Raw genomic sequence first — 12,515 nt, 5'->3', positions numbered from 1 at the left:
CTAGTGTGCCGTGGCACACTGGTTGAAAAACACTGCACTATACGATAGTAATACCAACTTTATCTGCAAACTTTCCCTGCAAGAGTTACATGCCTTGTAACTTTACCTTCTGCAAACCTCGTAGGTATCTATTGGAGATCAATCAAGGGAGATCTTGTGTACCTTGGCTTTTATAAACATAGGTGGGCTGGCTTCTCTTCCAGTACTTCCACTCTGGCCTTCTGGTTTCCTGTAGGGTGGAGTTTTCAAAAAGACTAGAGTCTGTGTTCATGGCACGATCTACCATTGTGCTCTCAGTCCTACTTTTTTCCCTTTCACACTGAGACACTGAGGAGGATGAGGAAGAGCTGGGTAGCACATCAGCATGTTCTGCTTTGGAAGAGGCTTCTATTGCTAAGACTGGTGGTGTTTGCTTACTAGTGAATTCTTTTTTAAAATCTGCAGGGGTTAATTCGGCTAAAGAGGGCCGTGTCCACCAGCCACTGTATTCAGAGCAGCAGCGGCAGAAACAGGAGACACATTGCCTGTGTCCAGGCAATAAACATGTGTGATGAAAATCACTACAAGGACGGATAGAAGGGCAACGTGTGCACCAGCACCTTTGAAAATCACCCAAAGCACAAGTTGGAATAGTTCCATGTGAACAATTGTAGTAGCCAGGCCTGTGAAGAGGCCCCTCAAACTGCTTCCTGCTTGTGTAGGGAATATGGATCCTCTCTACAATTCTCTCCCACTGCGTTGAAGAAATCCACAAAGCGAGGCCTAATGGAAGTTTGGCTTTCTTGCCGTTCCAAAAGCTGACTGTAATTTGCTCGTCTTCTTTTTCTGTTGAAAAGAATATATAGAATGTTTGTTTAAAAATGCACAACAAATGGAAATCTTAAAGCACAGAATAGAAATGCTGAAACGTTCTACCTGTCAATGTCTACTTCAGCTTCAATCGCAACAACACAAGAGCACGCAACAGATTCAAACTTAATATTAACCGCTCCAAACTTGACTGTAAAAAATATGACTTCAGCAACCGAGTTGTCGAAGCGTGGAACTCATTACCTGACTCAGTAGTGTCAACCCCTAACCCCCAACATTTTCCCCTTAGACTATCCACGATTGACCTCTCCAGGTTCCTTAGAGGTCAGTAAGGGGCGTGCATAAGTGCACCAGTGTGCCTTCCATCCCCTGTCCAATTGTCTCTCCTTATCTCATTTATCTTTTCTTCCTTTCAAATATATTCACCTATACTTTTATATCTTTTCTTCTATTCTTTTCTTTACTTATATTATTACATATCTTTCTCTCCAGTGTGTATTATGTATTGGACAAAATAAATAAATAAAAATAAATAAATCAATCAATATGTCTAACATAATAGGACCAATAGATATTAATATATATTTGTTTTGTAGATGTTTCTCATAATGTTTTTTGGTATGTCTTTATTTATTTTATTTTTTTTGTGGTTTTTTTCATTTTGTATTCTGTTTTTATAGTTTATATATCAATGAAAATATTTTTTTAAAGAATGTTTGTTCAAAAATGCCAAGCATGTGTTCTTAACAATTGAAAAACAAAAACAATTATTTTCGTTTTTCATACTTGACTATTCCATCTCATTAATGAGAAAGGATTTGAGGAGGCTTTTTTTTTAAGCAGAGGAAAAAGGTTTCTCATTTAGCAAGATGGTTAGTGTGTGTGCTGGCATCAGATGTAGTCACAAGGTAGCTAAAGGATGTGTGTCCTATTTTCACAGAACAGTAAACTTCTCCATCTGCAGCCTCAAATGGCTTCACATCCCATGATAAGACATCAGTGAAGTCTTTCATGGGTTTTTCACACCAAGAAGAATAGGCTGCCTTGGGAACGACAGAGTAATGAAAAATACACAAAACTCCAGTGTTGTCCATCACTTCACAAAATCTAAAACCCCATCGCAAAATATTTTAAAGTATGCCAGGAAAAAAAGAAGAATATATGCTTCTTCTTTTTTTCAAATGGGAAGAAAACTGAGAAATCTAAAGAAAGATTTCCGTCTAAACCCAATTCACTTAGATATTGTACTTATGGAATATTCTAAGTCAAAAAGCCCTATTAAGGCCATTAAACTATGTGGCCTGCAATATCTGATTTTTGCAAACACTGCAATTCCAAACTGGCAGTCATTTCAATTTTAGTACCATAGACAACAGTGAGTCTCAAACCTCTGTTAAAATGCAATATGCAATGTGGGGGGAGAGAGATGAGAACACATATGCTCGGCAACAGAGCTTTTTGGCTTAGTCACCATTTTTAATTACATTTATGCCCACTCGCAGGGCTGCAAAGAACTGCCTCCATATTCTCTCTAGGCGGTATTTTGTGAAGAACATGTACTACCACACAACTTTCCACCAGATTCAGACTTAACAAAACATACCAAGAAAAAAGACAAAAGTTTCAAAACTGTATACAAATATGCAGTTGTAAATATTTAACAAATCTATTTTTAATAATATATTATTATTAATAATATATATATATATATATATATTAATAATTAATAATAATAATATAATATATTAGTAATAATAATATATTATTATTATATTATTATTATATTAATTATTATATTAATCAATAATTATTAATTAATTAATAATATAATATAATTTTTTTTTTATTATTATTATTATCATCATCATTATTATTTGGATCAGTTAATGTTTTTGTCTTTTGTTCAGACATAAAATTATTTTTCTAGTTAACAAGGAGCCATTTTCCAATTTCAGTAAATGATGCCTAGAACCATAAATGGCTCGCTCTTGTCACGATCAGAAAGCTTTTTCCAGCTCCTTCTAGGGGAGAGATTCAGAACTATTTAAAATGCTAAACAATATGCATTTTATTCTATTATTTTTACTTCTCTCTGCTACTGCCAGATACTGCACAGTCTTCTACCAGTATATAAAGTTGTTCCCATGTATATCCAACTCAAACGAAAATATGAAATTGTTTGGGGGTAGGAAAAGGGAAGGATTTGGTGTGCATAAGGGTATATTTTCAAAAGAAGCAGATTACTTAACAACAAGACAGCTAGCTGTGATGCACAGAAGTAGACAGTAATGAGACACTTATGAATGCACCACAGCTGGTCCAGGGCCTTAGAATCCAACACCAAATGATGTTAGAAAGGAATAGGGAACATGAGATACTGAAACCAGAAAGCTATTGGGCATGGATCCTGAGCTACACTAATCTGCTTATTTGTATGAAAGATAAGGACATTGCATGGAAATGTAGGAAAAACTGAGGAAACTATTTCAACAAAAAAGCCACAAACTCTTAAATTTCTCTTGCATTACAAATTTGTAATGAAGATATAAAGATGTAGGCAATTTATCAGTATATTTAGTTTTTTTCTTATAACTAACAGCTGAAATAAGGAGAGGTACAATTGCCTATAAGTGGCTAAGAATGGCTTTCTGATATACTCTCTGCTTAAGGGAACATGACATATACTACTCAAGAAAATAAAGGAAACACTAAAAATAACACATCCTAGATCTGAATGAATGAAATATTCTCATTGAATACTTTGTTCTGTACAAAGCTGAATGTGCACAACAGCATGTGGAATTGATGGTTAATCAGTGTTGCTTCCTAAGTGGACTGTTTGTTTTTACAGAAGTTTGATTTACTTGGAGTTATATTGTGTTGTATAAGTGTTCCCTTTTTTTTGAGCAGTATACAGTATGTGTCTGTGTGTGTATATATATATACTGTATATATGTATGTATGTATGTATGTATGTATGTATGTATGTATGTATATGTTTTTTTAATGTCGGATTACCCTGGTATATTGAAGGAACGTCACAGCTCCTTTTTGCCTCTAGGCCCAACCCAGGACCATTTCAAGGCAGTTAATTTATTCATAGCCGACAACTATATTCTGTATGTGTTCTGTCTGGGTGCCCCCAGACTTCAACACCAACTGGAAAAAACAGCCAGACACGCTGGTAAAAGCAAAGGCACTTTATAGTTTGAAAAATAAACACAGAGAAAAACCTGTTCTTCCCAACAGGCAGGCTATGAGGCTTCACAGCAAAGTCCTGACGGCCAGACAATACAGCAGACTTCTTGCTGGCACACACACCACTGTAGAGAATAAGCCCCCACACCTTTCCCCCCAAGGTTTCAGCCTTCAAGGCCACAAGCCAGAATCAGAGATGCCAAAGATCACAGCCAGGTCCCAGGACTCCCAAAGATAATACTCCACAATACAGGAAGGGTGGGTCTGCCTTTTCAGCCTTTCTGGGGAGAACCACACCCAAACCCAGCTGTTGCCTATTTAGTGCTGGAAATACCTGGCTAATTGTCCCCTTCGTTGTGCTGCTCTTCTCTGCCTGAGATCGATGATGGCTTGTGCATTTTCATCTAAGGACTCCATGCTGCTTGCTGGGGAGAGCTCCACCCCGGGGGACTCAGGCTGTTCTCCCTCTCCCTCGGCCTGATATTCCTCCTCCCCGTCTGCCTGGGCCTCCTCCTCTTCCTCCTGTTCCTCATCCTCCCCCTCTGAGCATGGAGCCGGCAGAGGGTCAGCCGTTCCCTGAGGAGCCTCAGACGGAATCACAACAGTATGTATCAAATGATATTGATACATATATATACATATACATATACATATACATATACATATACATATACATATACATATACATATACATATACATATACATATACATATACATATACATATACATATACATATACATATACATATACATATACATATATATATATATATATATATATATATATATATATATATATATGATGGTCTTGGTATATTCGGGTTTCTTCCCGTGTAGGATTTGGAAATTTCTGACGACGTTTCGATGAGGTCCCACTCATCATCTTCAGGCTGGTGTTTCTGTCCTTGTTCTATCCCCAAAATATGAACAAGCAGGATGATACCTCCCGCCTACCAGACATCTGGAAACCAGCCCTCAAACGTAACCCAGCCATAAAAACTGAAACTAGACTCAGAACACACATTGCAAAACAATCAAGTAGCCTGCAAACTTCAACTACTCAGGATATCACGCCTAATCAACAACCATTAACTAATCAGCATACTTCAGCTACATCAACGACCCCAATTGTTACCCCACTGACTCACCAGGAAGTTTCTACACAGCAGGCAATTGCTGAGCCATCAAACCACACCCAGCCACCAGTATTTATAGAAGGAAGGCAGCTCAGATCTCGCAGTGTTCGCCTTAGAACAAGGACAGAAACACCAGCCTGAAGATGACGAGTGTGACCTCGTCGAAACGTCGCCAGAAATTTCCAAATCCTACACGGGAAGAAACCCGAATACACCAAGACCGTCATACCTGTACCCGTGAAAATCTACGAATATATATATATATATATATATAATATAGTTTGTTGGCTATGAATAAATTAACTGCCTTAAAATGGCCCTGGGATGAGCCTAGAGGCAAAAAAAGGAGCTGTGACATTCCTTCAATCTACCAGGGTGGTCCAACAGAAAAAACATATTAAAAAAACATATAGCCCCTCCCTGGTACAAAGCTGAAGGGATCAGATCCTGTGGCCTAGAGGTTAAGGCAGAAGCCCCAGGATCAAATCCCAGTAAGGGTATGGCTAGCTAATGAGGCCAGAACAAGGCCGAAATAGAACTACCCTAGTCTCCCTTAATTTTAAAAAGTCAGCAAAAACATGTGATATATATATATACTGTGTGTGTGTGTGTGTGTGTGTGTGTGTGTGTGTGTGTGTGTGTATCTCCCTGGGTTTTTTTTTCCTGGATTAAAGAAAATTCAAGGCTGAGTCTTCTCCAAATATTTTCAGAAAGCAAATTGAAAGATTTCAAAATTGGACCCCCAGGCTCCTAGGAAAAAGAGGGAGGCAATTGCAGGAGCAATTTACATATCTCAGAAGGAAATGTCCAGAGAAAAATAAGCAATTCTCAGCAGGAAAACATTCATAAAAACAAATATCACAGCACTGAGTCACAAGGAAATATACTGCCCCAAAACAAGAGGCAATCATGAGGAAGGGATGGATCAAGAATGAATTCCGCAAACCAAAATTAAACAATCAATTCAAAATGAAAACAAGATCTATATAGTGGGATTCTTCATATTTTTTAAAGCCTTAGTTGTTTTTTAGGCATAGATAAATATTGCAAAGTTGCAGCTTAACTTGCCAAAACTGGAATACATTCAGGATTGTGAAGAAACAATTTATTTAACTTGTACAAACTACAAAACAGGGACTGTTGAAGTTTACATGGCAAAAGCTTAGCATGTTTCCCAGTCTGGAAAATAATACTATGAATATAAAAACAAAGACAATTTAAGGAAGCAACATTCTTTATGTTGAAAAGGAAATATCAAAGTAGGATCACACAATGACAGGAAAATATACTGCAAAAGAATTAAAAAAAAAAAACCTGTTAAGGGCTGTGATATAACAGATTTGACCATAAATGCTGACTATGTTTCAAAGTTGATGAAGGGCAATTTAGCAATGTGTGAATGTTTACTCTTGCTATTCTGAATTCAAATGTATTGACTTCAATAAAGCAAATGCAATTAGAGCCTCTTATTTATTTATTATCCACGAGGGGGAGAAAACATCCACAAGGCAACACCCAGAGTGACTTTTGTGACCTATTTTCTTGTAAATATGCATAGAAGAATTGATTTGCCACAGAAACAGGTAAATTGCGTAGTGTGATGTAGCGTAATGAAAAAGAAAAACCAAGTGTTATTAGGATGTCAGGAATCAATTTAGACTTCCCAGCAGGAGAAGATACAGTGCAGCAGCCTCAACAAGAAGAAACTGTGATCCAGGACAGGGAAAGGGGTACCTGCATCAGAAGGGATATAGATGTTGAGTCAGAAGTAAGGTTTTCAGAAGGTCCATAGAGATGTCATTGAAAAGACTTTCTCTTCAAGCCAAGAAGGAGGACACCCAAACCGTCCTCACAGCAGCACACTGAGAACATGTCACAAGTGTAGCTACTAACCATAAGAGAAAACATAACACACCCTTGAGAAGGGGTCAGTGAAGGGCTGCAAATTTTTTTACTACCACACTGTGGACGTGGCTTATTTTGTGGGTGTGGCTTGCCAGTCATGTGACCAGGTGGGAGTGGCTTGATGATCATGTGACCTTAAAGGTGGCTTAAAGGTCATGTGACTGGCTTAAAGGTGGCCAACTTGACGTCACTAACATCAAGGGTTTGGGTTAGTGTTAGGGTGCCTGACCTCTCCTTGCCTCAAAGAGATACAATTTCCCTGTCTATTTACTATTATTGAACATCCAAAATATACTATTTAATTCTATGTTTAGACGCCATATGTGTACATACATATTACACACAGGCATATAAAAATATACATTATCTGCTATTTAAATGGTATGTGTATGTACATACACACGCATGCACAACTCTTCTAAAATTATACACATTCAACCTCATTTACTGCAATAGGAAAAAGATACCCAGAGCCCAGAAGGGGAAAAAAGAAAAAAATTCAAATTTTTTCTACTGGTTCTGAGTACCTGACCAAAATTTTTCTACCAGTTCTGTGTGCCTGACCATACCCGTAGGAGCCCATTACTGGAAGAGGGTTGGAATATCAATTTGGGGTTGTATAATCTCATTGGACTGTCTTAGTTTCAGGAGATGCAATAACTGTAGTGAAAGTTAGTATAGTGATTTCGTTCTTTGACATGTCCTCTTCAGTTAGACCAGTGGTTCTCAACCTTTCTAATGCCATGACCCCTTAGTACAGTTACTCATGTTGCGGTGACCCCCAACCATAAGTTTAGCACCAATTCTCCCAACAGAGCTTTAAGCTGATTGGCAGGAAACTCAGAGGGACACCACCACTGTAAATGCCTGATTGGTTGGATTGTAAAAATATATTCCAAGGTGCCAGAATAGAAGCTTTAGTCCCTAACAACATGGGAAATTTGTCTTTTCCCATGGTCTTAGGCGACCCCTGTGAAACAGTCATTCGACCCCCAAAAGGGTTGCGACCCCCAGGTTGAGAACCACTGAGTTAGACTGATACGCTCATGGCTAACCCAGTTTTTCCTTCCACCCCCACCATAAACCTTTTCTCCTTTCTTTGGTAGGTACCATTTTAGGTTCTAGGTTCCATGAGGTCTAGTGAACTATATGGCTTTTCATTCTTTGGCTCGACCAATATGCAACTAGATCAGGTTTTTAAACTTTCTATCTCAACGCAATATCCTAATAAAGAAAAACATTTAACCTACTTTTATTTCCATTGGCAAACACAGCCTAAAGCTACTTCCCAATTATTATTTTTTCTTTTAATAAAACCACAATCCGTCACATCGGGGTGACTGGATGGAGCTGTGCATTTATTGTTTGGACACCCTTCTTAACACCTACGTTGAATTCGCAGTTGTTGTTTTCTCCTTGCACCCAGAGGGAGAAATTTCTGCCATGCCTAGGATTGAAGCTACAGCCTCCTGATTGTGAGTTCCACCTCTAGAGACCAAAATGTATCTCTTAAAGCTACTCCATAAGTATATGGCAAGGTAATTCCAATTTTACCTCGCAGAGGTTCTCTGGTCTCCATGCCTTGGAGGACAGTTCCTGGCCCATACCTCTTCTGCTCTGGTTCCCAGGGGGCCATCACTTTATCACCAGGCAAGATAGAATGTCTCATTCCATTTGTACACTCAAGGATATCACTGCTGACTGTTTTTTGCAAGTAAGGTGTATCTTGCCCCATTACAAATTGTACGACATATGATCTTTGCTCACTTTCCTATTAGAAAGAAAAAAATATGTTTTTATAAATAGCGCAAATAATTGGAAATTGTTCCTATTGATAACTTAGAAGACTTTTTTTTTTCAAATAGTAAGCCAGTTCAAGGGAGAAAATAACCCCCCAACTTAATTGTTAGTTGGATTTCTCTTTGAATATTTGACCTATTAGGAAAAGTTGATATAAGGCTCCTTTTAGTAACCATTAAATTTTATTTCCTATGTGAAATAAATATTCATATTCTTCATTGTGCAGCTTTCTTTCATATTTTACAATCACTTTTACTTTCCTGGGTTGTTTGGAGAAATAAACAGAGTTATTATTTTCAACTGAGTTCAAAAAATGAATACAAAAAGTAGATATATGAACATTTTGAATATAGTTAAAAGATGACAGAGCTACAGGAAGCCAAAATGAATAAATGAGTTTATTCCTGCTGTTTTGGTATTAAATCATTTATTCATGTCTAAGGATCATTTTGTGTAGTGATTTGTGGGAATGACATTGAGAGACAAAGTGAAGAGATGCTACCTAGGGATTGATCAGACAAGAGAGGGAGGAATCTCTAATAACTTAATGGTCAGAGAAAGAAACTTAGGAAAGACCAATCCTAATTGATCAAGCTGTTAAAAGTGACTGCAGGAGATTTGTATTTTCAGACTTGCAAATTTAATTTAATTTAATTTAATTTAATTTAAAATTTAATTTAAAATTTAATTTAAAATGTAATTTAAAATTTAATTTAAAATTTAATTTAAAATTTAATTTAAAATTTAATTTAAAATTTAATTTAAAATTTAATTTAAAATCTAATCTAATCTAATCTAATCTAATCTAATTTAAATGTTACCCAATCCTATAGGATTCAGGGCAGCTGAGTCCCGCAGGATTGCCTTACAATAAAATTGAATTATATTAACTGGTTGTGTTTCCTATCTGGCCTATCTGGAAGGGCAGACATTTTGGACATAACACAAGAAATAATATATTTTGAGCTGAAAATGTTAAATGGAGAATCAACCATCCTTTAATGACAAACTGGTTTTAGAAAAATAAAATAAGAAAAACTATTTTGCAAAGATTCTGTGGATCAGTCTTAGCTAAAGGAAGCAATGCCAAAGGTGTTTGTTATAGTCTATCCTACTCCAGGTGGTGGTATGAGGTTCCCTCTGAGGTAAAAATTTCCAGAATTTGGCCCCAAAGTTCATTGCTCTTTGATGTTTAGGAAGAATTGATAAGTTCAATATCACTAGAGATCAAAATACCTGAAAATCTTTGCTATTGAACTGAATGCTATTCAGTACAACACCCCAAATTTGGATTATATTATGAAAGGTAACTCAACACATCCACATTGTTTAAATAGTTGATTCGGCAGTAAAAGCAAACTGAGCTAAACTCCTCTGACCCCACATCCCCTTTGGTTTTTTTGTCTGCTCTGGGGCTGTTTAAAAGTTAGAGTGTTTGTTTTCCTAATTACACAATTACAATCTTTGTATGTAGAATGAGAACGCGGGCACTGACGAATGGTCACACAAAAGCTGGATTCACTCCAGAGTCACTGCCTTCTAAATAGCTGGTTCTTCAGAGTTATTGGATGTTGAGTGGCTGTGATGAGCAAACAAACCTGTGTCTTGCTTTTCGGAAGGACAAATAACACATTTGTTTCAGGTGCTAACAATTAATGAATTGAAGGCCAGCTTTCTTTTCCACTCTCAAGTTTATATAACAACACGCCTGCCACCTTTCCAGCAATAATGCTATTTATCAAATATCATTAGTTGCCAAGATCTTCAAAATAGCACAAACCCTCCTAAAACTCTGGTACTACCGGAGAAATAAAAGAACCAGTATTCGCCTGATGAAAAGGTCTAATATGGTAATCTTATACCTCTAGTTACAACCATCTCCCTCAGTCATGTGCCCTTCAGGTTGCTGGTCCTGCTACAGTATTACTAGTTGGCATGCTTCTGTTTGGCTGGGAATAAAGGAGTTGAGGGTAGCAATAGCAATAGCGCTTAGACTTATATACTGCTTAATAGCACTTTAATAGGTCTCTCTAAGCAGTTTATAGAGTCAGCATATTGTCCCCAACAATCTAAGTCCTCATTTTATCAACCTCGGAAGGATGGAAAGCTAAGTCAATCTTGAACCAGCCAGGATCAAACTGCTGGCAATTGGCAGAGTTAGCTTGCAATACCGCATTCTAACCACTGCGCCACAATGGTTCTTATAAATGTATCTGTCAGGCCGAAGTCTTCATGTGACAGTATCTATGTTAGACGTTGAGGAGAGTTGGAGTGGGATTATACTACAAAGTTAGTTCTCAGTATAAGCCATGGTGTTTTGGAATTATTGGATAATTTCCAGTGTCTCTTTCCCTACCTCCACTGCTGCCAGGACTGTTGGATGTTGATATTGAAAATATCTGGAAGTATTGGCTTACTTATTCTTGGCAATAAACTGAATATGACGACAATGTGAAAAATAAATTCCAATCACTTTTTGTATGTAAAGAAATGTAAACCGGAGCTAAGGAAGAAATTGAAACTTATTGCAAATAATTTAACCCCCTAAATCGTGGTGGGGTTTATTGGTGTTGGGCACTTTTTCTTTAAGTAATTTTTTTTGGTTTGTTGTAATAAAATTTAATAAAAATATTTTTTTTTAAAAAACTGAATGTTCCTAACATAGGTGGGTGGCTCCCAGTACAACCAGTGCACCTGCACCAGTAGCGGCGGCTAGTTGGTGACATCGCAAAGATGTCACCATCACACCCTCCACTCAGGAACTGACTTGAGTCCTTGCCATAGCGCGGCTCTCTCATTGTTCCCATTCCGCGTCTCAGACAGCTCAGGTCCGCCAATTTTCTCCCTTCCCTGCTAAGAGGCAAAGATGGAGAACAGCTCTCTCTCTCTCTCTCTCTCTCTCTCTCTCTCTCTCTCTCTCTCTCTCTCTCTCTTTCTCTCTCCCTGTGTGGCTCTCATTCGCCTCCTCCTGGCCGCAGGCTGTCCCATTAAAGGCAGGAAAGGGGTGGGAGGAGTCAGAGCAGCATAACATCTCTATATAGGCAGGCCTGGAGCACACAACAAGCCTGCTCCATCCCATCTCGGCAGCCCAAGTAGCTCCAAACATGCAACGATGCCCTGGATCATCACCATGAGTTTGTAGCCACCACTTCTGGCCAAGGAAACTGAGCACTGTGGATGAAGGCAACTGTCTTGACAGGGTCAAGTATAAAGAAGAGAAGGGGACTATCCCACTGAATGCGGCCCCCACAAACCAGTCAGTACGCCCCCCACCGACCCTCACCCCATCCAGGCTAAGGATCCAAATGAGGAAAAAGTCCTGGCTTCTTCCCAAAAGTCTCAGTTTCTAGCACCACACACGGTGGAAGTGTGCTGTACTGAGCAAGTCCTGAAAGTTTCTTTGTGCCTCCTTGTTGTCTTCCCGCATCCCGTTGGTCAACTGCCTGCTTGCCTGGAAAAACTGAAGACCTGACAATTAAGTCTCTCCCCCCCCCCCCCAGTCCCTTCGCTTGAAAATAATAAGAAGCTTGCATTTGACATTTTTCCTCGCTTTTTCCTAAAGCTTCCCAAAGATCTTTTTAACAGTCTGCAATATTTTTATCTAAGGAATCCATGACTGGAACCAAAAATGTTGTATGACACTTACTTGCCTTTTAACTATAGCA

The 12,515-nt window shown here is 38.2% G+C and overlaps 1 protein-coding gene across 6 annotated transcripts in view; it reads right to left on the bottom strand.

Moving 5' to 3' along the window:
- C1H11orf16 (chromosome 1 C11orf16 homolog) overlaps positions 1-12,515 on the bottom strand; it is a 33,558-nt gene that overhangs the window by 6,103 nt on the left and 14,940 nt on the right. For all 6 annotated transcript variants that reach the window (XR_011560065.1, XR_011560055.1, XM_070763616.1 and 3 more), the window contains 2 exons: positions 8,605-8,821; positions 163-825 (listed from right to left, as the gene is read on the bottom strand). Coding sequence is in view for 4 of the 6 variants with exons in the window: in XM_070763616.1 (XP_070619717.1) it covers positions 163-825; positions 8,605-8,821 (880 nt within the window). In the remaining 2 variants the exon portion in view is untranslated. The remainder of the gene's footprint in view (positions 1-162; positions 826-8,604; positions 8,822-12,515) is intronic.

The sequence above is a fragment of the Erythrolamprus reginae genome, chromosome 1 (genome assembly GCF_031021105.1).
Source record: "Erythrolamprus reginae isolate rEryReg1 chromosome 1, rEryReg1.hap1, whole genome shotgun sequence".
NCBI lineage: Eukaryota > Metazoa > Chordata > Lepidosauria > Squamata > Dipsadidae > Erythrolamprus > Erythrolamprus reginae.
This window is presented reverse-complemented; position numbering and strand designations above follow the sequence as displayed.